The 24052-nt window shown below is 38.3% G+C and overlaps 2 protein-coding genes across 47 annotated transcripts in view; one reads left to right on the top strand and one right to left on the bottom strand.

The window, feature by feature from the left end:
• Positions 1-14446, top strand: part of camk2d1 (calcium/calmodulin-dependent protein kinase (CaM kinase) II delta 1) — a 137932-nt gene extending 123486 nt beyond the window's left edge. For 8 of the 16 annotated variants that reach the window (XM_032582218.1, XM_032582219.1, XM_032582216.1 and 5 more), the window contains 5 exons: positions 8490-8510; positions 8729-8804; positions 8899-8993; positions 12896-13124; positions 13209-14446. In XM_032582218.1, the coding sequence (XP_032438109.1) occupies positions 8490-8510; positions 8729-8804; positions 8899-8993; positions 12896-13124; positions 13209-13212 (425 nt within the window). In that variant the 3' untranslated portion in view covers positions 13213-14446. The remainder of the gene's footprint in view (positions 1-8489; positions 8511-8728; positions 8805-8898; positions 8994-12895; positions 13125-13208) is intronic. The other 8 variants (XM_032582229.1, XM_032582226.1, XM_032582221.1 and 5 more) reach the window with 1 other exon arrangement.
• A 1670-nt stretch (positions 14447-16116) lies between these two features.
• The window catches only part of ank2b (ankyrin 2b, neuronal), a 250031-nt gene continuing 242095 nt past the window's right edge, over positions 16117-24052 (bottom strand). For all 31 annotated transcript variants that reach the window (XM_032582192.1, XM_032582194.1, XM_032582187.1 and 28 more), the window contains 3 exons: positions 22539-22727; positions 22303-22394; positions 16117-18933 (listed from right to left, as the gene is read on the bottom strand). In XM_032582192.1, the coding sequence (XP_032438083.1) occupies positions 18723-18933; positions 22303-22394; positions 22539-22727 (492 nt within the window). In that variant the 3' untranslated portion in view covers positions 16117-18722. The remainder of the gene's footprint in view (positions 18934-22302; positions 22395-22538; positions 22728-24052) is intronic.

Below are 24052 nucleotides of genomic sequence, written 5' to 3'. Positions count from 1 at the left end.
GGAAGTTGTTATATTTTAGTTTTTTTATGGATAATTTTCCCCCATTGATGTTTTGAGTTAGTTAGTTTTTTCTTAATTTGTTAATCTGGATTAGTATTGTAAGAATGAGTTAAATAACTTATTTGTTTTTCTACAGTTTATTCTATTAGTTGTTTTTTCTCGTGTGATGAATATGCTATTATTTTACCTATCAATATTGATTTTCCTGTTTCCCATAATAACAATGGCGCTGTATTTGGAGAGTCGTTCATCTCCAGAATAAATGCTCAGTCTTTTTTGAATGAAGGTGTTGAATATGGAGTAAAATTTGTTTCACAAATATTCAATCAAAAAAATAATCATGTCAAACAAAAAAAATTTTTGTTGTGATCAAAACATTTGGATTTTCAAAAAAAAAGTTTTAAACAAAAGAAATTTATCTCAATCTAATTGTAAGAATTATTTTTTTAAACAAAACAAATTGCTTTAAAAGCTTTTTTTAATTGAAATCACACATTTTTGTTTGAATCTTTTATTTTTGCATATCAGAATTTTTTGGTTGACAGCCTAAATTTTTGCTTGAGTCTAAGTTTTTTTTTTGCTCCCTTTTTTTGGTTGAACTCAACGTTTTTTTCTTGTGCTTCTCAATCTTTTGCTTGCGATTCTGACATGAACATCCTGGTTCCTGGGTTCTGTTACATTATTTAATGAGTAAAGTAAGAGATATTCAAGCATGGTTGCTAAGTATACTTGCTTAGTGACCATGCTTGAAGTACTGAAGTTTCAATTATGCACTGAGTAATTTTGTTGTTGACAAGAAAAACATAAATTCTTGAAAACAACTTATGGGTGATAGAGTAAAATGTGTCTGGCCAGGGTTTTAAAGCTGCACACATTCCAAGACGCCAGTTTAACTTCCTACGTATTATTTGGATGTTTGTGTTTGAATGTATGAAGTGACATTCTACTGATATACATGTGCATTTATGTAGTGACTGAAAGAGAAATCAAAGATAAAAAACACACTTGAAACAAACGAAAAATAATAAGCAAAAAGACAAAATAAATTAATTATGTGGTAAGTGACTGTGATTAAAATTACTGCGGGGGAAATACAAATCAAAGTTGGAGAATATGATGCATAGTAAATGACATATAGAAAAGGTTTTAACAGTTTAGAAAAGCCAGGGTGTCATTTCAGAGATGTGGTATAGTTGCCATGTACAGTATATATTAGGGTGAATATTCAGTATTGTTGAGTTTTCTTTGTGACAACTGCATATTAAGATATATTTTTTGCTGGACAGGCCTGCTGTCCAGGATGTTCATGGACAGTTGGATGTACTTTACTGGGAAGATGTTGACATTGATTTGGATCAGGGTATGTGTTGAGTGTGTAGAGACTAAAGGTTCCTCTTTATGGTTCAAATCAAATTTTTATTTTATCTTTTACATTGTAGAACAGGTGATCATTTGCACTTTACAAAATAAAAAAGTGTTGGATAAGAATTCACATACATGTGAATGCTAATATAATAACACAAAAATCAACAGATGAAACAAAAGAAAAGACGAGAAAAAGCGAAAAACAGATTGTAATGTATTTGTTGATGATCAGGATTTCTAGAAGCTAAGCTCACATTAGCCCACACTTTATCCCATTCAAATGATGGTTCCACATCTGGGACGTGTTTCTTCCAAATCAAATCTGATACCAGAGGTCTGTATGTCTGCTTCAACCATAACTGATAAGAGTCTTGAAATAAACTTTGTTGTACCTTTAACAGAATTTATTTTTCATTTTTTAAATGAAAAATTAGCTAACTGGCGTGTTAAATTTGATGCATATATCCTGAAAAGTAAGTAGCCCTCTCTTCCCATAAATTAGCCCTATATAAGGGTATCATCAATCAACAGCTTATCATTATTATATATTGGAAAATGCAGGCTAAATCCAGGAGAACAACCAGCTACTTTCTCCACCCTTCTCAATATAAATGGCAGATATCAAATTCTAACACCAAATTTCAAATGGGATTGATGTATTGAAATGCTACAATGCAAAATATTAACAAGAGTATGGCGCTAACATCTGCTCCTCCAGAACCCGTATGAGACCAGTCCCTCTGGATGAAACCAGGATAAAACAGGCCTCAGAGTGAAGACCAGAGAGGATCAGGATCTAAACAAAAGGGGGAAGGTCAGGTCCAGACTCTGACCTACCCACCACTTTGAGACAAAGAGTTGTAAAACTCTGCATTTTGAGGGCTAACATTTAGGCTAGATAAAGAAAATGTGGTCTCATGACCATGAAGTGCATCTGAATTTGAAATCAAGGAAAGAAGAGAAACAGGAGGGAGAAAGAGAGAAAAGATTGGCCAAGAGAGAGCCAATTAATTCTAGCAGCGCTGAATTATGGACTTAGACAATATTTAAGTCTGGCTTTTGTAGATGTGTAAAAAAAAACATACTATTATTCTTTGTTTAATTTTCTGTTTTAATTGGACTTGAAAAAGATTTGGGCTCCAAAGCGGAGCTGTTCTTAGAAGGTCAGGGGTTTGAATCCAGGATGTTTCTGCATGGAGTGTACCTCACCTCTCCTCTAACTGCTGGAGAAAGGAACCGGCCTTTTTGAGATGCTGCACTAAGAATGGATGGATGGAAAACTTTTTTCTATTATCAAAAAAACTGGAAGTGCCACTATTTATTAGAGAAAAACTCTGTATGAAATGATGAAGGAATGAAAGGTTGTACCCAACTTGGCTTTTCTCTGAATTCATCACATTTGTCCTCCTGGTCCTTTTCTCTGACCATTCCACTGCCTTGCCCAGTTCTGCCTACTGTGCATTTATATTGAATACTTTGTGATTTATTTATTTTATTTTATTTTTTTAAGGAGGTTTAGATGAAGTTGCAATTGTCAGGGAAAATGTTGCCCTAAAAATTGACAGTGTCATCTGCATCAGCCAGTATAGTGCATCAGTACAGTGGGTTGCCAGATCTGTACCTTTTCTGAACTGCCGTTCCTAGATTGTTCTGTTGAGGCACCTCCCATCACATGATGTGATGCAGCATTACGGAGCTGCAGGCTTCTCAGAGCCACCATTTTGGAGAGAAAGGGTTCCATTACTGTCTTCTGCTTCCTGTTGTCAGTGTGATTTGTTCCTTGCTGATTAAAGAGTGAAGAACAAATTGTCATTTGCTGCTCATACTGCATGTATTTCTTCATGTTTACCATATTTCCATCTCATTTTCTTTGTCATCCCTGCTGCATTTCCATCTCATTTCCCATCATCCTCAGCACACTCTCCTTACTCTAGTCACCAAATCTTCCACCTGAAGCACCTAAAGTACTCAGCCTTTCCCCCTTTGCTCTCACATTCTTCGTCCTCCTCCTCCTCTTCCTTTTCCTCCTGCTGGTATTCTCCAAGCGTTTGGCCTAGTGGTGAAGAGTGCAGCCAGTTCATCCTATGGTCACTGATGGCTGCCTACCTGCTCCTTTTCATCACATCTGTCCTCCTGGTCCTTTTCTCTGACCATTCCACTGCATCCCACTGCGGTTCCCAGTATGCCCCCACACAGGGCACTGACACCCAGCACAGAGTGCCACTGGCTGACCAAGATCCCACCGACTCCCACTGTAAGTGTCATGGTAACATAGCCGGAAGGAAGCTACAATCTTGAGCTGAGCTAAAGTCCATTTCCTAACTTCGATTCATGCTGCTTAGAAATATTGGTGGTAACTAGGATGATATTTTTACTTATCAAGATTTTTTTTTAATTCAATGTTTTAGATCCAAACAGACAACAGGCTGATCTTTCCAGGTCAGTTTTCATTGAAAAAGTGAACTCACGTTCTACAGACACAGAGTTCAGGTTCTAAGTAAACTGTCTGCAGTTTCTGTGATTTTAAGATTAATCAAGAAACCTACATGATGTCCGGGGTCCTATTAAGGACTATAAATTTTGTACCACAAACAAGCAAAGGTGGTATGACAATAAAAAAAACCTTGAATCCTTGAATAAACCCTGGACACTGCTCCAGATATTTTCCAAGTGTAAGTAAGTAGAGAAAAATACAGAAATAATACTGTTCCTTATCCATTGGCTTTAAAGAAGAAAATCAGCAATTATTCAGATAAACTACTAATTTCAACAATTGGATGTCTAAACAAGTTTAACCATTTCACGGTACAAAATTATTCTCAACTGTTGAACCTTTTTATGTCGTCTTTCATTTCAACCACACACTTCGGTGCATCGTTTTGGAATTTTCTGTGACAGTGTGCCAAGTACTGCATCATTAGCTATTTTTTCTTCTAACTGTTGTGCAAATTGTATGCAAAAATGTCGCAGAAAAGAAAAAAAAGTGAACTAGGCTGGACTCGCAGGGTTAGGCTTAGACATTTTTATGCGTTTGGTGCCCCTGGTAAGGCACAGTGCCTACAGTCAATGGGACAGTTTGCTGTGTCAGAACTTACTCTGTGAATGGGTTTCCATTCCCCCTTAGGACATTAACTCTATTTCAGAAAACCCAAAGCCACCTCAAGTAAGCAAAAAACCTTTTTTGCGAAATTGAAGAAGTTATTTTGAACTTTTGCCATTTTCATCAACCTTCTCTAACATTATACTTCACGATGTATTGTTGTGGAAAAAATTCATTTTACCAAGCACTGTCAGGTGAAATCACTCAATCAGGTTTATTCATATATTGTGCACAATACAGAGAGCTTGTAGGACAATCAATAATGAAGCAGGTCTGGATGAAAAGCTCAGCCAGGCTGACATGAGTTTTATACCAAGGATAAAGAATTGAAAACAGAAAACAAGAGACGAGACAGTCTGGTTCCGGATGCAGCTGTAGAAAACAACTTCAAACCTTCTACATGTAACCCAAATAGTTCTTTTGGTGAGAGTTCACAAGCATTTAGTAGAACATGATTAGCAGATGTTAACTTGTAGTAATTTTCCTCCACAGTACTTAAAAAAATGTCGATATAAACACTGCCAATGTGGAAGGAAAAGGACACCTGCTTTTTTTTAGGTTGACCACATAGCTTAAGGTCTTGCTGAAAGGTTACTAAGATGTTAAACAACTGTTGTGTCTTTTGGGTTTATTAGCTGAGCTGCTAATTTCAAATGTCACATGGCATCCATCTGTCTGAGACCAGGTAATTAATTAGCAAATAATTAAATGTCTTATTTTCATTTTTGCTTTGTATTGTGACCTGGTTGTTTGAACACACACCAGTTGCTCTACAATACCACACCTCATCAAACAATAACTGATACAGACCAAGAGCTGTTTAGCTAGTAATTTCTGATAATCAGGTGGTGCCCCAACTTGGTAAATTTGATTAAAATTACCAGCTTCACAAATAATTGTCCTTGACACTTATTAAAAGATAGCCAAACTACACCTTCTTGGACAGCAGTCGTCTAAAAGAACTCATTATAGTTCATGTCCTTTATAAACAGATTGTAGATAAATATATATTCAAAGAATAGATCTTTAACAGCATTGGCACATTTTTTGAGCTAAGAATGCTTATTTGATCCAAACACTGTGAATGTGTTTCTGATCTTAGCTCTGTTTATTTGCAGGGTATTAAATCATATTCCAGGTGTTAAAGTTAAAGGTGGATAACTGCTGTGGATCTGCTTTCAGTGCACATGGATGTTTTAATTGTTTCATACTGATGTAACAATTCAATGGGATTTTGGAGTTGAAAAACCTTTCAGTGTGTCAGATCTCAATAGTTACACTTTGCTGATCTAAATTAGTGCATAAATTCGGGGACAGTGCCATCTACTGGTCAGAGTTGGTAACGACACATTTACCAGGAATACTGAAGAAAACGCATTAAACACTCATGTTCATGTTTTGAAAACCACCTTTGGCAACCTTTAGAACAATTGCTAAACAGAGCCGAGCTCTATTGAAAAATTCAATATAAAATATATTAATTCAGAAACTATTCAAAAACAGATTTGAACATCTAATGACAGATTTCATATAGTTTCAGCTGCAAAAGGTAACACATTGAAAACCACATGGATATAACAGCTGATTACAAAATGAATCTTGCTTTGTCTCAAAATCCTTTAACTGATCTAATAAATCTAATAAATTTATTACTAAGACCACAGTGTGCCTGCCCATGTGTTGTCATGGTCTCATGCAGTATGATATATGTGGCAACTTTTGTCTCAAAGGAAAAGATGATTTCCAGCTGATGGCTCACAATTTTATGTTTCCACTCTACAAATACCAATAATTATCTGTGGAATTACCTCCAAATTTTTTAGCATTGGTAGAAATATTTATAGTGCTTACATGTCTCTATGATGCACTGAAGAATATTTTAAAAGTTTTCATTAGCAAATGGATGAAATTTGTACGGTTACATCTAAAAGGCGAGGTGGAAGAGTAGATGTGATTAAAAGTTTCTGCTCTGTTGTTTGTGAAAAAACATTTTCTGACAGTAGCTGTTTTGCTGAGTGAGTCAATGGACTCTATCAAAGAGAACAGAAATGATCAGATGGGGCAACATATGGACGCTATTATTAGCGTCCATATTTTTGAGTTTAATGTTTTCCAGCTACTCTGTAAATGAGCCGATTTATCCCAACACTAGATGCAAAGCGAAGCTGGTCCCTTTAACAGAGTGCAGTGGAACGTCTGCAGCGTTGGATTTTTTTTTTTTTAAAAATGCATCTTACAAATATAAGCAAAACATCTCGTAAATACTATCTTAACAACAAAGAAAACAATGAAAGACCAAGATTTACCGGGAAAAACAAAACAAAACGGGAACCTACAATAGAAACTTGACAGAGCTACAGAGGAATGCATATTTGTTTTTAAAAGCTACAGATTGGAAATTTGTCTGCTCAAGCTCATGAATCAAGCTCAGAACACTCAAAAAAGGTAAAAAACAAAATAAAATAAGGCTTTTTAGCTATTTTAAAAAAAATATGTGACAGCTTTTCACACCCTGGGTGGAAATATTCACACCCTTACTGATAATCAGATCCAGTGTGTGTCCTTGATTGTGTGTTGTTTATTAAACATGCTGAATTAGACCAAAATTATCAAGAATATCACAGAGCTTTATTGCCCATCTGTCTTCGGACTCGTCAACATGCATGTTGAAATCTCCTACAATTATTTAACAGTCATAATCAATGCATATAAGAGATAAAAGCTCATTAAAGCCAATGAAGAAATGTTTCACATATGTATTGGATTTGTATAGTGTCAGGGGTTGTTTATGTGTTTTAACTCAATTCCCTGTTGCTCAAGAGTCAAAAAGACCTTAAAGCACCTTTAGACCTTTTAGGACATTTTTCACAGTTTAGCGAATCCTGAAGTATTTCATTAACCATTCCTCCTATTTTATGTTTTCTATTGTCACTTAAAAATTGTAATTAGGAGGCGCTGATTCAATTAGTACAGATGATTTATTATTGTCACCCAATTATGTTTCTGTGAGAAACATAACACCAATATTAGTGAATAGTTACACAAAACAAATACTAAATGGTTCTTATCACCACAAGATATTTTGATAAAATGTTAAAGATGCGGTATGTAACTTTTACAAAAAAAGTTACATACAGTTGTTTTTTGCTTTACATATTTCCTGAAACTGTCACTAGGCGGTGACAGTATATGAAAGTGGAGAGAGGCAGCGGCCAGCAAACAGGCCAGATTCATATAACTAAGACCCGCCTCCTGACTCTGATTGGTTGTTTCAAGAAAGTACTGGGAGCACTGGTAGAAGGGAGAAGAGCCCAACTTTTTAAACAGATTGTCTGCTATGATACAGCAGAACCTGTAGTGAATGCTAATCACAGCAGATAAACAGTTTTCCTGTAAAGGTAAGTTGCTTCTCTGCCATTAGCATATTTAGCAGCGATCATATTAGTTTCAGTGGCAGGGCTAAGAGCCTCCTCCTGGCTCTGATTGGTGGATTTTGGTCGGGAGCGATGCATTTCTTCAGATAGATCGGTCAGTGACAAATATGTAAAAAATAGATTTTTTTATAAAAGTTACATACTTTCACTGGGAAACGGCTCTTCTTCACACAACTCTGTCTTCATCTGTCTAAAAGTTCAGAGCTGTTGTTTTTTTTAGCTGGATGTGCATCAGCAACCTTATCTGTAGTGTCTTTATTTGCAAAGTAAAGTCCATGAGGACAGTATTTCAGCAGCGTCACAAACAGTCAATCAGAACCAGGTGGTGGTGTTGGATGCAGGACGCTTCCCCTGCCTTAGTGTGACAGCAGAGCGGCTTGTTTTCGGACCTTTTCAGCAGAAGCATGTGTCAGTCATCAGTAGGTGGTATCCTGGTCTTGGTGACCATTCTTGGACATGTGGCCGGCCAGCAGAGTGTCGGTGTTCAGTTAGCTGGAAACGACACTGAAGCTGTCCAAGGTACAAAAGGTTTCTGTGTGAAGGATGCTGTATCCGAGCACTACTTACTATTTGCATTCATTGTCTCCTAGCTTACCTCTTTAGCATGAAAGGTAATGTTGATGTTGTATTGAGTTCTATCACCTTCACCTCCAACCAGCCTCTAATTCATTCTTCTCCATGTGTGAGCCATGCCTCAAACTGATGTGAGCTTCCCTTCCTGAACATGATCATCCTGTAATGTTGGATCAGTGCTCTCATAAAGCTCAAAATTCCAACTTGTGTTTCAGTTTACAACAAACAGTAACTTTTTTGAGTGTGTCTTTTGCAGCCCGTAAGCAGGAGATCATCAAAGTGACAGAACAGCTGATTGAGGCCATCAACAACGGAGACTTTGAGGCCTACACGTGAGTTCATCTAGCTTCACATGTCTCTACATGTGTTGCTGTAACTTTCTCTCTTCAGGCAACTCAAATGTGATTGTCTGGTGTTCTGTTTCAGGAAGATTTGTGACCCTGGCCTCACATCATTTGAACCTGAGGCTTTGGGAAACCTGGTCGAAGGCACAGAGTTTCACCGCTTCTATTTTGAAAACGGTAAAGTTTTTTTTGAAAATTCTGGGTTCAAGGTTCAAGGTTTCTTGTTGGAAAGCCAATTCAAAAATTGGTTGGTAATATACTCTTTTTTTCTCTTGTTACTCATATAACAAGTAGTTCAGAGATTTTCTGGTATTGGGAGATTTAAATGTTTGTATGTCAATTGGCATGATTATTTTTTATACTTTTCTGTTTTTACTTTTTATTGTCTGTTCAAAATAAATAAAGCTAGATTTTTCTAGCTTTTTCTATAAGCTAGAAAAATCTAGCTTATATTTTTTTCTATATTCATTTTATTGTTTAGGTCCAGATGTACAGTAGACCCCTGGTATTTACGGCCAGTTATTGGGGACAATAACTATCTGCAAATAGCTAAAATCTTAAAATATTTGAGACCGCCTCTATAAACTCCTATGACTGCCTATTTTAATAGTTCAAACAACAAATATACCTTATCATACATTAATATGCATAAGACTACCATAGCCACTAATGTCTATACCTACATTAGCGACTCTTTGGAGTTACAATCAATAAATTAATTGAATGCTTTGCGAACGACAGCCAATCGCATGCCAAGTAGCATTTTGTCATTGTATTTCAGCTTCCCAAGCTCCATGCTCTATAAAAATAGGTGAATCCATGACTACTGAGCAGCAAATAGACAAGTTGCTATAGGTAGTAACTATAGCTCTAGTATATTGAGCATTTCTGAAAGTAAGTGTGCAGAAGAGGAGATAAATTCATGTAGCTGTGAAATGAAAAGCTGGTCAGACATGAACAAACAGTAGAAAACATCTCAAAGGTGTTTTTCAGGTATTCTTCGAATACCTGAAAAATCTTTCAGTAACCTTTTCACAAGTCAAGTTTTTGCGCAGTCTGGCCACTTTATTAAGTACACCTTGCTAGTACCCTGTTGGACCCCCTTCAGAACTGCCTTAAGTTATGGCATAGATTCAACAAGGTACTGGAAACATTCCTGTGGTCCATATTGACATGATAGCATTGAGCAGTTGCTGCAGATTTGTCGGCTGCACATCCATGATGAAAATCTCCCGTTCCACCACATCCCAAAGGTGTTCTATTGGATTGAGATCTGGTGACTGTGGAGGTCATTCGAGTTCAGTGAACTCATTGTCGTGTTCAAGAAACCAGTCTGAGATGATTCACACTTCATGTCAGCGCGTTATCCTGCTGGAAGTAGCCATCAGAAAATGAGTACACTGTGGTCATAAAGGGATGGACATGGTCAGCAACAATACTTAGGTAGGCTGTGGCATTGACACAATGCTCAATTGATACTAATGGGCCCAAAGTGTGCCAGGAAAATATCCGCCACACCACCAGCCTGAACTGTTGATACAAGGCAGGATGTTCACATCATGCTTTCATGATGTTCACACCAAATTCTGACCCTACCAACCGAATGATGCAGCAGAAATTGAGACTCATCAGACCAGGCAACGTTTTTCCAATCTTCTATTGTCCAATTTTGGTGAGTCTGTGCGAATTGTAGCCTCAGTTTCCTGTTTTTAGCTGACAGGAGTCAGAGATGCTCTTCTGCATATCTTGGTTGTAACGAGTGGCTATTTGAGTTATTGTTGCCATTCTATCAGCTCGAACCAGTCTGGCCATTCTCCTCTGACCTCTGGCATCAACAAGGCATTTGGCCCACAGAACTGCCACTTACTGGATATTTTCTCTTTTTTGGACCATTCTCTGTAAACCCGAGAGATGGTTGTGCGTGAAAATTCCAGTAGATCAGCAGTTTCTGAAATATTCAGACCAGCCCGTCTCGCACCAACAACCATGCCATGTTCAAAGTCACTTAAATCACTTTTCTTCTCCATTCTGATGCTCGATTTCAACTGCAGCAGATTGTCTTGGCCATGTCTATTTGCCTAAATGCATTGTGGTGCTGCCATGCGATTGGCTAATTCAACATTTGTAGGCCTGTCACGATAGCAAATTTTGCTCAACGATTAATTGTCTCAAAAATTATTGCAATAAATGATAATATTGTTTGAAGACGTTTTTACACTGATTTAATGGAAATGACGTAATAATCCATGCGATTTCCTGCCAAAGTTAGATACACTTTATTTTCAAAAGAACACTTAACACTGGAGCTGATAAACACAATAAACAAAACAACCAAAAACAAAAATAAAATGGATTCTCAGTCTCCATTAACAAAAAACTCACTTGAAAAAAAAAACTAAACAACATAAAGCCAAAGTGGTAATAAATACTACATTCAACCAAAAGAGTGCAGATTATGAAGTCTGTATATTATGTTGCCCTTCAGTAATAATTAGATTTAAATAGAGAAGATGGGCACATCGACTACCTGATGCAATAATTCACACTACATGATTTTTTGCTCCTATTTTTCCCCTTATGACAATCTTAGAACGTTGGTCTTTCTAAGATTGTGTGGTGTGTTACGGTAGATCGTCGTTGCCGCTCCGATCTAAATCAGGGGTTTTCCCCGACTGGGAGCTTTAACTCCTGTTCAATGTGACAGGTAGCCAATCAGAAAGCGTGGATTCTCCTCCGTGCTTTCTTAGGGGAAATTACAGAGGGGAATCCCAAACAGCTGACACGGCGCAACCCGAAGTCCAGCGGACATTGGAGATGATATGTGGAAACAACATTAATGTTTATTCAACATGCAAAGAATATAGAAATGACAAGGGGAGGAGTTGGAGCGAAATTGCTACCGCAGTTGATAAACCCGGTAGCTTTTCAGCTGTTCTTCGTTACGTGACGTAAATAGGTTATAATGATTTTCATTCAGTCAGGACTTTACGCTGACACTAGCCACATGTATTGCATGTAGATTGTAGTAAAGCATTGATTAATGCCTGATTTTAAAATTAGTTAACTGGACTTGTAGCCATTATTTTGTGCCCATTGTTGGACACCACACGGCAGGAACGAACCCGATCGAACCGTTATAGCTAGGATTTCTGTCGGGTAATGTGTGATCTGTCAGGTTTTGAAAATGGGCCGACAATCGGCCGACAGCTCGTGTGCGCTGGGCTTTACACTAAGTAAAATGAGGAAGGAGGAGTCAGTGGAGAGCACCGGAGTTGAGCCTTTTTTCATTCGGTGTCATCAACAGAAAGAGAAAAAGGCCGGAAGAGACGATAATGCCGATAATTAAAATGACGTCGATAGTTTTAATTTATGGTACGATTAATTGATTTACCGTTTATCGCGACAGGCCTAATTGTGTTAATGAGCAGTTGGACAGGTGTATAAAGTGGCTGGTGAGGTTATATACTGCTAATGTGTGATTGCATACATAAAAAGTATTCATACACTTTCAATTATTCAATAGCTATATTGTTTTCCTTTCTCAGAGTGTTACATTTTTTACCATGCATGCTGATGACACAAGACAAATATTTCTGTATAACTGTATGGTCACAGCACTGTGGCACATATCACATCATTCATGGTAATATAGGTATAAAAATCCTGCTCTGGAAAATGAACTTTATATGATATGCTAATTTCATGGCCTGACCAACTTATTCAAGTTGTAAGGCAAACATGGCTGAACTGCCATAAAAAGAAAGATCAGCTGGTTTACAGTCTGGACTGGACTGAATTTCACAGAATTAGCTGCTATCTGTGATGCAGTAGCTTCTGTAAGTGTTTTGGCTACTGCAGCTTCTGTACCCTTGGTTACCTGGTTACTTGGAGCTCAGCATTGGGTTGAAGACTGGATGTTCATGTTTGCATTGTCAAATTTTCTGGTAAAAAGTCTACCTGCATTTTGTCCAATCTCAGATCTCCATTTTATCACATCACTGCTCAAAGATTAAGAAGATAGCCTGTATGTTCATGGGTTTTCTCAGGTTTTCCGGTTGGTTTACTTTTGTTCTCCGTAGCTCTGTCTAAGGGGAAACTGCCCATCCACACCATCCTGTTGAACCCCCATGTCCACCTGATCGGGGACGAGGCGGCCTGCATCGCCTACATCCGCCTCACACAGTACATCGACAGCAACGGCATGCCGCGTACCATGCAGTCCGAGGAGACCCGCATCTGGCACCGCCGTGATAGCAAGTGGCAGAACATCCACTTCCACCGCTCCGGCTCACTCACCGTTCCCACCAAGTACGAAAATATGGTGCACAACCACATGGTGACGAATCAAGTGAAACCATGTTTTATCTAACGGTCATGTGAAATGTGTTGCAGTTGAACACTCTTGGACCACAAACAGCCTCCAGCCAGACAGCTGACCAAACCCCACCCACCATGTGGACCCAACATCCCAAAGCCAATCCCTTTGCTATAGCTCCACCCTCAGTGTGTTGTTTACATATTGTAGCTGCTGCTGCACTCATGTTGAAAAGTCAACAGAAGTCAATCGAGGGATTAATGATTTTGTAGTGAGAATGTGTGCTGTGTGTTTATTACCTGAGCTTTGGTTTCACCTCTTTTAGATCTGTATGTTTTAACAGGAGTGCTTTCAGGTGCTGCCTGGTCATTTTATAGGCTGTTAAGATGTGAAACTTTATCTTTTTTTTTTTAGCATTCCATGTATTCATATATTATGTAACGCTGAGGCACAATGACCAAAATGTCACACACTGTACCTCCTTCTTGCTCATGTATCTTTTCAGTTCTGCCATCTGTTATGCTCAGACTCAAGCTTGCTTTGATAAATAAGTTTCAGTGATCAATGCATTTTTTCTTGAATTCATCCTTAAAGTGAAAATCCATTCAGCTCTCTGGTTTGCTAGTGCCACCAAGTGTATTAGGTGTTTGTCTAAAAGGAAAGTCAAGTAAAACCTGATATTTTGTCAGCTTCAACTGCCACCACCTCTGCAGGTGTAGGGGGAGCCTGTTCTGTGAGAATGTAAGCTGACATGGAGTTTCTAGAGTCTTACATATTCTCATACAGTGAGTAGCTCTTGATGAAAATTTTCTCTGTTCGAATTTGTTACATTTTATAATGTGATATTGATACTTGTTCCTCTTGATAACTTTCTCTTTTAGGCTCCGGTTTTTGTGATTCCCTCCTTTGTCGTAACTGTTTGCCAACGTTCCTCAGCACCTGGTCCAAAGTACAAGTTCACGACAACTTTTGGTTAAGGTCTTCAGTTATTATTATTTAGTTATTCATTTAATAGGAAATGAGTATCATAACGAGAGAGCATAACCCTCTTATTATGCTTAATTCTTGTCATTGTGGTGGCGCCATGGGATTAAAGGGAAATGGGCTCAAAATGTGAGATGTTCAGGGCCTTTGATCATTTTCTTCATTGTTGGATTTTTTTCCTTTTTTTTTCTTTTGTCTATACAACTTCACGGAGTTATTTGGTATAATCACATCATGCTTTCTACAATATACTGATGGGCCAAGCCTAATGTACATTAAGGAAATGTCAAATAAAATGTCATTTAGAACAAATGTGCATTTTTAAAATCAATTTCAGTGTTTGTATTTACTATTCAAACCCACCTGCAGCTATTGCTGGGTTTCAGACACTTGACTCGGATGACGTGTGAAATTCAGATGGAGGTCTGGAAGTGGATTTCTTCAGTTCAAAACAGAGCAAAATGGATCACAGCGACTACGATAATACTCTAAATGGGCTGGAGCAGACGAGGTATTGCGAAAAAATATGCGTATATTTAGGATATGATCCATATTATCTCGGTAAAAAAAAAAGACTTATCATCTTGAGGATTTACCCGGTATTGCGACGATCCACATAACTATCTGGAGTTGCAGACCTCATATTATATGATGAGCCAGGTGAAAGTTTTCAAAAGCCTGGAGAATAAAATTATAGTTTCAGGTTGAGTCAATCATTTAGGATCGACTGGTTTCTGCCTGGTGAGTAGTGAGTTGTAGTGAGCGGTAGTATAGTAATTAGTCTATGCTACCGCTAACAATGAACTAACCCATGTTACTTGTATGAGCTTGGATTTTCTGGTAAATAATTTATTTAGCTTCTGTAAACCCAAATTCATGCTGGAGTTGTACGTAGTTGTTGAGTCGTAGGACGCTGGATTCAAGTTCAACGTTTCACAGCGACCTACAGAAATCCTATGTTTGTGTCCAGACATGTGGGGGAATAGTCACAGCTCACTGTGACTGTATGCTGTTTAGGTTATATTTAATTTATTTAGCTTTTTTTTTTTTTTGCATGAAAGTCCCACTGAATAAATATATTTTCTGTCTGGGACTCGACACTGAATTAGCTGCTAACAACATTAGCACTCTGCAGACTACCAAGCTGGGGAGTAAAAATAATATATTTTACCTTACATATAAATGTAAGGTAACTAAGTAACTATCCGAAAATATCCAAAATAAATATAAAATATTCGAAAATACAATTTAAACGATGCGATCGCTACCTGGTGGAAAGTGGTTGCTGCAAACTGTGGCATCGTTAGTTTCTGCACCTCCTGCTTTTAGCCGGAGATTGTTGATCCACTTTTCTCTTTGTCTTTTGTAAGTTTTTTAAAATTAACTCCCTTTGTTCAAAACGAAAATAACATTTATCTATAATATCGTTATCTATAAGAACAGTTGGAGCAACTGTACATGACTCAGACTTTGGGCATTCTTGCCCTCAATTTGCATTGGGTGACGTCGATTCTACGTCATCTGAAACCCAGCAGTAGTGTAAAGTCACACAATCAAACTACAATAATTTGGGTTAATAACCCATCATAAGAGTGGAAACTAGTTTATTTTTCAAAGTCATATTTTCATCATGTTAATATATTCAGTTAGTTATTTATTTAGATATTTAGCTCTGAGCTATACCAACCTAATTATAATGAAGCTAAACACTTAGCTTCAAAGTGAATATTTAACTAATATGCAAATACACTTGTCAAAGTGGGCTCAACCTTTGAGGTTGTATTTGGCTTAGAGTTAAATATTTAGCCGCTGACTAAATATTTAGTCATAGACTGTTTTTGTTTTTGTTCAGTTTTTTTATCTGTATTGACTTTCGGGATAAAAAACACCCTCATATTTGCCGAAATTGGAATTGGCAGGTCAGACTTCCAGTCTTAGAAAATGGAAATATGTCAATTTAAGTTGAATGCTCCTCAATTAGAAAATAATGACATCACTTCCTGTTGGGCACATGTACAGTTTATTGTTTTGCCATGTACACACTGCAGCTGCTATGCCTTTTGACGTTTCAGGTGCATTTATTTTAAGAATAATTCAGTCATACATGCCCGCATAGATACTTGCATTGTTAATATGGATATATTGAGATCACCATGGAAACAAGATGCTTCTATCATTGACTGCTGTGGACACCACAGGTTTTGTTCTGCCATTCTATCACACTCAGTGGCAAAGTAAAACATGAAGTGATCACTGCACCTAATCAGTCTGGTCAACAAAACCAAAATAACCAGAGCACAAAAAACACACCATGTCAATTGTCAGTATTTACATTCAGCTTTTGAACCCTTTCAAACACACAACCAAACACACACTGTCAGCTCGAGGCGCTGCAGGTCTAAAAATGATGGGAATAAATAAGAAAGGAAACATTTGTGATGACATGCAAGAAAGAGCCTGGACTTCAGCTGGTTTCTGAGTGAACAGTGGTAACAACAGTACCTCGTAACCTCAGGTCCTTCACAAAGGCTGTTTCAGGACAATCAGATTTGATTTGGACTGAAGAACAGTTTTGATTTTAGTTGGTCGTCAACTTCAGAATTAACAATAATAAATAAGATAATTATTTAGCTAATTATCTAGCTAAATCAGACAGATTTAGTCAAACTAACCATATAGCCCATATGTCCCTCTGCTTCTACCTGTGATTATACAGAGATTGAAAAACGAGTCTCAGCTGATCAGGTGGACTGATACCAGCCACTTGTAACTGTTTTATATAGAAATGCAGATGTCCAGCTTTGCAAGCAGCAACAAAACACAGTGAAATAAGATCACATTTTATAATTACTACAGTGTTGCCTAGGGACGTCTGAGCTCGACTTGCTTCAGAGAACCTGATTCAAAGCTCTGCTGTCCACTTCAACACAAAGCCCATGTATAAGATACATTTTGTCGCAGGGTCCCTGTAAGGCTCCCAGGCAGAGGGTGGCGCCAAACACACAGCAGCTAAAGAAGCAGATGTTGACAAAAACAACAAAGCTAGTTTTAAAGAATTCCACTGCCCACTGTTGTGGTGATAAATCTCTTCTCTTTTACCTTATGTCTAAGAATTCCTTCCCAAAGAAGCTGAAGAGAAAAAATTCTTAAAAATAGTGTGAAATGGGGCATTTGCTTGTCAGGTTTAAGCAGCTTGAGTTTGTAGAAACTGAGAGGAACACCAGGACCTTGAAGTGGAAATCTGCTTTGCTGTCAACTATTTGCTTTCATTAATTTGTCTTTCTAAGTAAACTCATGTTGATAAATTGTTATCCTGGTAAAAAAAACAGCCACTTCACTTCGTTCAGAGAACGAAACGATAGCTTCCTGGTATCATGGACTGTGTTGAAGTTTTAAATTTTACCCAACTGCTAATGTTTGCCCTTTACATATGTGCCAGTTCTATGCTAAGAAGCTTTCCTGTGCTGTGAACAAAGATCAGACTTGATCCACTGTAAAGAGAGGAGAGCTGATCTAAATGATGCTGCTGTTAATGTTACTTTGATATTTGAAAGCTTCCTTCTCTTCCGCTGCCATTGCTAAAACTACAGATAGACTACAATTCTAAAACAGTGCAGAAAAATCAAAGTCACCGTTCACTATATCTGCTGTTCGCTGATTGCCCTGGTAGAAAATCTATGAGAGAAATGAAACTCAATGAGACTGAGCACTGAAGGGAAATAAGAATCAAGTGGAACTGCATACAAAAGTGATGGCCAGGCTAATAAAACATTGCTCTACTGCACAAGTAGGAATGACTACTGATTACTACCTCACATAACCCTTTAACAAGTCTTTTTCAAAGCCAATTCCATTCAGCAGTTTCTTCATAAACTTGTCTTCAGAGAAATATGAGTTTGTATTGACCAGCAAATCTGACTTAGACTTTTCGCTGTTAAAAGTTTGGAATTCCAGTTTGCAGAACAAAGTAGAACCTATGGGTGGGGAGAGGTGCTCCAGGTGACACATTCCTCATCACTACTTTCTTTTTCAATAAACACACTATTTACAGTCACATGCCAGAGGAGGCTCTACAACGCTACAATGTGACACACTGGACTTAAACTGAAATAAGGGTTGATGCATGATGAAGATAAAAGCTATGATCATATAGGTTTGGCTCTGAAACACACACACACACATCACCATTTTATTATCTCCATGGAACAGTAATGTTATGAGTAATTTCTCCAGCTATATCAGTACATGTACAGCAGGTTTTCATGCTGCATTAAATGCTGTAACAATTTGTTGATTTTCTGTCCAGCCACATCTAGATTCCTTTCATCTTCTTTATGTATAAATCTTTACAAAAGTTCTTGAAGAAGAGGCCCATGAATGAGGTGCAAGAACAACAATGCACTGAACACTATGAAATAAAAGATCTAAAACTTTGAGAGGTGCTTTCTTTGGTCAAAATCAGAGTAAATGGGAAAAAAAATTGTTAAAGCACAAATCCTGTTCTGAAATCTACAAACCAACAACTGGAGAGGAGAACATCTGGCTCTGAGAAACAACATCACCAAACGTTTCGGAAAATGTAGTAAGAGTTCAGTGGAAGTAGCTGCTCAGTCATGGCTCTCCTGCTCCTCTTCCTCATCTTCCTCCTCCTCCTGGTCATCCTGACAGTACCTTTGGAGCAGGTGGCGCAAGTGCTGCTGCAGGGCATCAGGCTGCAGAGCGTCCGGGGTGTCGTCCAGACGTTCCAGGTGTACATGCTTCCCCTGGGCATCCCTCACCACGGTCCTCTTCTGGCTGCGTGACTTAAACATCTGGCTTCTGCAGGAGGAAGCAGACATGAAGAGGAGTGAGACTGACAGTCAGGTCAGGTCAGAACATATGAACATACTTAATTACTGACAGACCTGGAGGGAAAAAGAGCAACATGGAACGGCATGTTATTTCCCTGATTTAGTATTGTATTAATAAATCCTCAGACTCTTAAGAAATGATCATTCCTTGTTGTGTGAAGAGTTTCTTCTGCTGATCTGAATTCATTCCTTAGTGAGAGTTCATAAGTTAAAAACTAAAGAATATTTAATTTTATTAATAATTTAATTGACAAGAACTTATTGATTACAATTATTAATAATTACATAAACCAAACATAGACGTGAGTTCAAATTCCCAACAATCTGGATTCTACCATTTGAGGTTGGTACAACATTTTTGGTTTCCAGAATTCCGATTTCCAACAAAACTAAAAAGTTCACTTGATTAATCTGCTGCCACATCCTGTGATCAGTGGCGACACCACAAACTAAAACGTTAGTTGTGTTAACCCTAAAGTACGAAGTGGTATAAAACTTTATTAAGTCCTTAAGTCCACTGCATGTCCTTAGACCAGGATGGCATCAACCACTCTTGCCATCAATCCATCCAGTACTAATCTTGACTGCTGCCGCTAATCCTAAACATTAGCTCCACTAACCAACACTACACCAACATTGTATTTAGTGGAAGTTAATTTCTAAAGCGCTAATTTCAATTCAAATTAAACTGCAATAAAACTCAGAAACACTTGAAAGATAACCCTGGAGTTATAATCTTCAGGGTTATAATCTTTCTGGCTCATGACCATTTGGATGATCCAGAGGAGAAAGTTATGTGGTCAGATGAGACCAAAATAGAACTTTTTGGTGTTAATCCCATTCGCCATATTTGGAGGACAAAGACAAAGTGGACAAAGTGCCATCCCAAAAACACCATCATACTGAAGCATCCTTCTTTGGGGTGTTTTTCTGCACATGGTGTTCTACACTTATTAAGGAGAGGATGACTGGGGCCATGTCTCGATTGTGGGGAACAACCTCCTTCCCTCAGTTAGAGCATTGAAGATGGGTCGTGGCTGGATCTTCCAACATGGCAATAACCCAAAGAACACAGCCAGGATAACCAAAGAGTGGCTTCTGGAATGGCCAGAACCTGATCTAGAGAAGATCTGTGTGGAGGACGGGGCCAAAATCTCTGCTGCAGTGAAACTTGGTGAAAAACTAAGGAAACCAAAGCTGTTGGTTTGTTTGTTTGCAATCACCTCTGTAATTGCAAACAAAGGCTACTGCACCAAATATTAATATTGCTTTTCACAGGTGTTCAAATACTTATTTTCCTCATTCTAATTTTGATATTATGATTTACATGTTCTGTAATGTCCTTAGACATTGAATTTATTTTTATATCTTGTTTGTGTTTTATTTTGTTCTCTTGTTTTAAATAAAGTCGTTGGGGAAAAGTAGGACAGGAAGCTAAACTGTTGGGTAAACAGTTTTTACACCTTACCTATACATAAGGTATAAAAACTTATTTTGACATGGCCGTGGCTTGACAAAAAATTGAAAAAGTTCAAGGGGTATGAATACTTTTGCAAACCACAGTAAATATCTAACTGTTTGAAGATTTCTTAAGTCGATAACTAAAACTTCAACACAGATGTCAACTGATAATTTCCAAAAGCGCAAAGTAAATTAGCGCTTAAGAAATCAACCAGAAAGTTTAATTTAGTAAAAACTAAGTGCGCTAAACATTCTCAAAGTTGGAAAAAGCGGTAAATGAAAAGTTAGTGGAAGTATGCTCACCTGTGATGAACATCTGATTTAAAAACCAGTGCAGTAATACTTCTCATTACTGCACTAGACATACTGCACATTACCTCTCATTGGTTACCATGGAGACTAAAGGTAGGTTGGAGTACAGACATTACTGCTGACATTTTAGAAAATGACCTGTCATATGTCTTGATACACACATAGGAGGAATTAACTGAGCGATTGGTTATACATTCCAAAGCTATTTTATGTTTCTAATATAGATAAAAAGACAATAAATCAATACTATATTATTTTTAATGGAACTAAAGTCCCATCTTAAGCAGAGCATTGCTGATTTTCATGCTGAAATGAAGAAGATTCTGGCTGCAGAAATTTTCTGGTGCATTTCCCTTTGGGATCAATACTGATGGATTGATTGACTGAATTCATCCAATGATGTGCTCTTATGATCCCAACTTTTGCCCCAACAGCAAACCATAAAACCCAACTTCAACCACAAACATTATGTATTGATGACACAGCCGTGAACGACTGGAGAAGGTTCAGGAGATACATTTCCTAAATTCCTCTCCACAATTGGCATCTTAAGATCCCCTCCATGAACACCATGAACAGAACTGTTGAGTCAGCTTTGATGGAGTCCAACATTGTGTTGGGGATGAGCTCAGGGACAGAAAGGGACAGAGCAGATTGGACTTCTCGAGGAAACTTAGATCCTTCAATGATTGCAGAAAAATTGCCTCCTGTGGAGAGTGCGTTCTCTTCTGCCATCATCTGTTGGGTTGGTGTAGCAGCATCAGAGGCTTAAATAAGCAGATAAAGAAGGCTGGTTTTGTGCTGGAACCTCTGAAGATTCTTTGGGTACACCTTAACACAGAAGATCCTTGCAATAGTCATCAACATCTATAACAACTTCTTGATGAAACTTTAATAGTTTGAATTACATTTATTTTCCTTTGGGATTATTACAAATTGTGACCCTCAATCTTGTCTGCCATACCAGTCCTGCTTGTAACACTGAGATACGTGTCAACCACAACAACCCCATAACATCAAGTGTCTTCTGGATCTCAAAGAAAATGTCATTCACTCCTAAAGGTACCTTGTTGACCATGGCTTCTAAGAATCTTAAGGCTCTGACGACTAAGTGACCCTTTGGAAAGTTCTCCACTCAGATCAAACCAAGCTTGGAACAAACCCTGCTTTCCTTCTTTGAGGAGCAGAATTATTTGCCAGTCTTGAACAAGTAGACCAAATATAAATACTCACCACACTTGCCACATTTAAATATTATGATTTTCCGCTCTCTTCAAAATCGGGTACATTTCATTTCATTGTAATACTGCTCCAGTATGCAGTAATGCATCCTGGGTAGAAGCTCTGACAGAACAGATTTACAGCAAAACCTTTAAAGTGTGCCTATAAGTGAGTTTAGTTTTTCATAGAATTTGTGTCTTGCCCCAACAGCAATCAGTTAGTTCAAAACTGGAACAAATGGTAAGATCAAGAGCCAAAACGTTACTCTTTGCAAAGTTTAGGCACTGAAGATAAGAAGGGGAAGTCACACCATGCCTAACAGCTTGTCTTCACATAGCCCAACCTTTTAACCACAGAACCGTCCTCCTGTACCATCTCCTTCTCTACCACATGAGGCAGCAGCACTTTGCCAAAACCTCCAGCATAACTCAAAGCCTGGAGGGGAAAAGTGAGGGAGAGGAGACACATCAGGTAGAGAAACTTCTGCTCAGCAAACAGGTAACTGAAAAACATCACACTTTGCACAGATAAGAAAACAAGCAGATCAAAATCTCAACTTTTCTATTCGGACACACTGACCTTCTCAAAGTCCTCCTGGGCTGAGGGGAGGTCTGCAGACAACAAGGGGTCTCCTTTCTGCTTCTCCATCCTCTCACCCCTCACCACGGTCGTCTTGACAACTTTGCTGACTTTTCGACCCTGAACAGGTTCCACCTCAAACTCTGATACTGTGGTGGCACCCAGAGCCAGGGGTTCAGAAAAGGTCAGCTGGAGATAGAACAAAAACACACCAAGGAACTGTTGGGGAACTTCCACAGTATTAGTATTAAACACAGCAATTAGGCCTGTCATGATAGCAAATTTTGCTCAACGATTAATTGTCTCAAAAATTATTGCAATAAACGATAACATTGTTTGAAGACCTTTTTACACTGATTTAATGGAAATGACGTAATAATCCATGCGATTTCCTGCCAAAGTTAGATACACTTTATTTTCAAAAGAACACTTAACACTGGAACTGATAAACACAATAAACAAAACAACCAAAAACAAAAATAAAATGGATTCTCAGTCTCCATTAACAAAAAATGTACTGGAAAAACAACTAAACAACATAAAGCCAAAGTGGAAATAAATACTACATTCAACCAAAAGAGTGCAGATTATGAAGTCTGTATATTATGTTGCCCTTCAGTAATAATTAGATTTAAATAGAGAAGATGGGCACATCGACTACCTGATACAATAATTCACACTACATGATTTTTGCTCCTATTTTTCCCCTTATGACAATCTTAGAACGTTGGTCTTTCTAAGATTGTGTGGTGTGTTACGGTAGATCGTCGTTGCCGCTCCGATCTAAATCAGGGGTTTTCCCCGACTGGGAGCTTTAACTCCTGTTGAAAGTGACAGGTAGCCAATCAGAAAGCGTGGATTCTCCTCCGTGCTTTCTGAGGGGAAATTACAGAGAGGAATCCCAAACAGCTGGCACGATGCAACCCGAAGTCCAGCGGACATTGGAGATGATATGTGGAAACAACATTAATGTTTATTCAACATGCAAAGAATATAGAAATGACAAGAGGAGGAGTTGGAGCGAAATTGCTACCGCAGTTGATAAACCCGGTAGCTTTTCAGCTGTTCTTCGTTAACGTGACGTAAATAGGTTATAATGATTTTCATTCAGTCAGGACTTTACGCTGACACTAGCCACATGCATTGCAGGTAGATTGTAGTAAAGCATTGATTAATGCCCGGTTTTAAAATTAGTTCACTGGACTTGTAGCCATTATTTTGTGCCCATTGTTGGACACCACACGGCAGGAACGAACCCGATCGAACCGTTATACCTAGGATTTCTGTCGGCTAATGTGTGATCTGTCAGGTTTTGAAAATGGGCCGACAATTGGCCGACATCTCGTGTGCGCTGGGCTTTACACTAAGTAAAACTAGAAAATTTCTGAAGAAATTTAGCCGGGGCCTGCCAAGGCGTGCCCGTCGGTTTGGGGCCGGCGTTGTCACGCTACAAATTAGCATCGATGCTAAAGAATGCTGCAACGTAATCAATAGCATGTGGAGAATCACAAGAA

The sequence above is a fragment of the Xiphophorus hellerii genome, chromosome 14 (genome assembly GCF_003331165.1).
Source record: "Xiphophorus hellerii strain 12219 chromosome 14, Xiphophorus_hellerii-4.1, whole genome shotgun sequence".
Lineage (NCBI taxonomy): Eukaryota > Metazoa > Chordata > Actinopteri > Cyprinodontiformes > Poeciliidae > Xiphophorus > Xiphophorus hellerii.
Note: the sequence above shows the minus strand (reverse complement) of the source record. Positions and strands in the feature narration are given on the sequence as shown.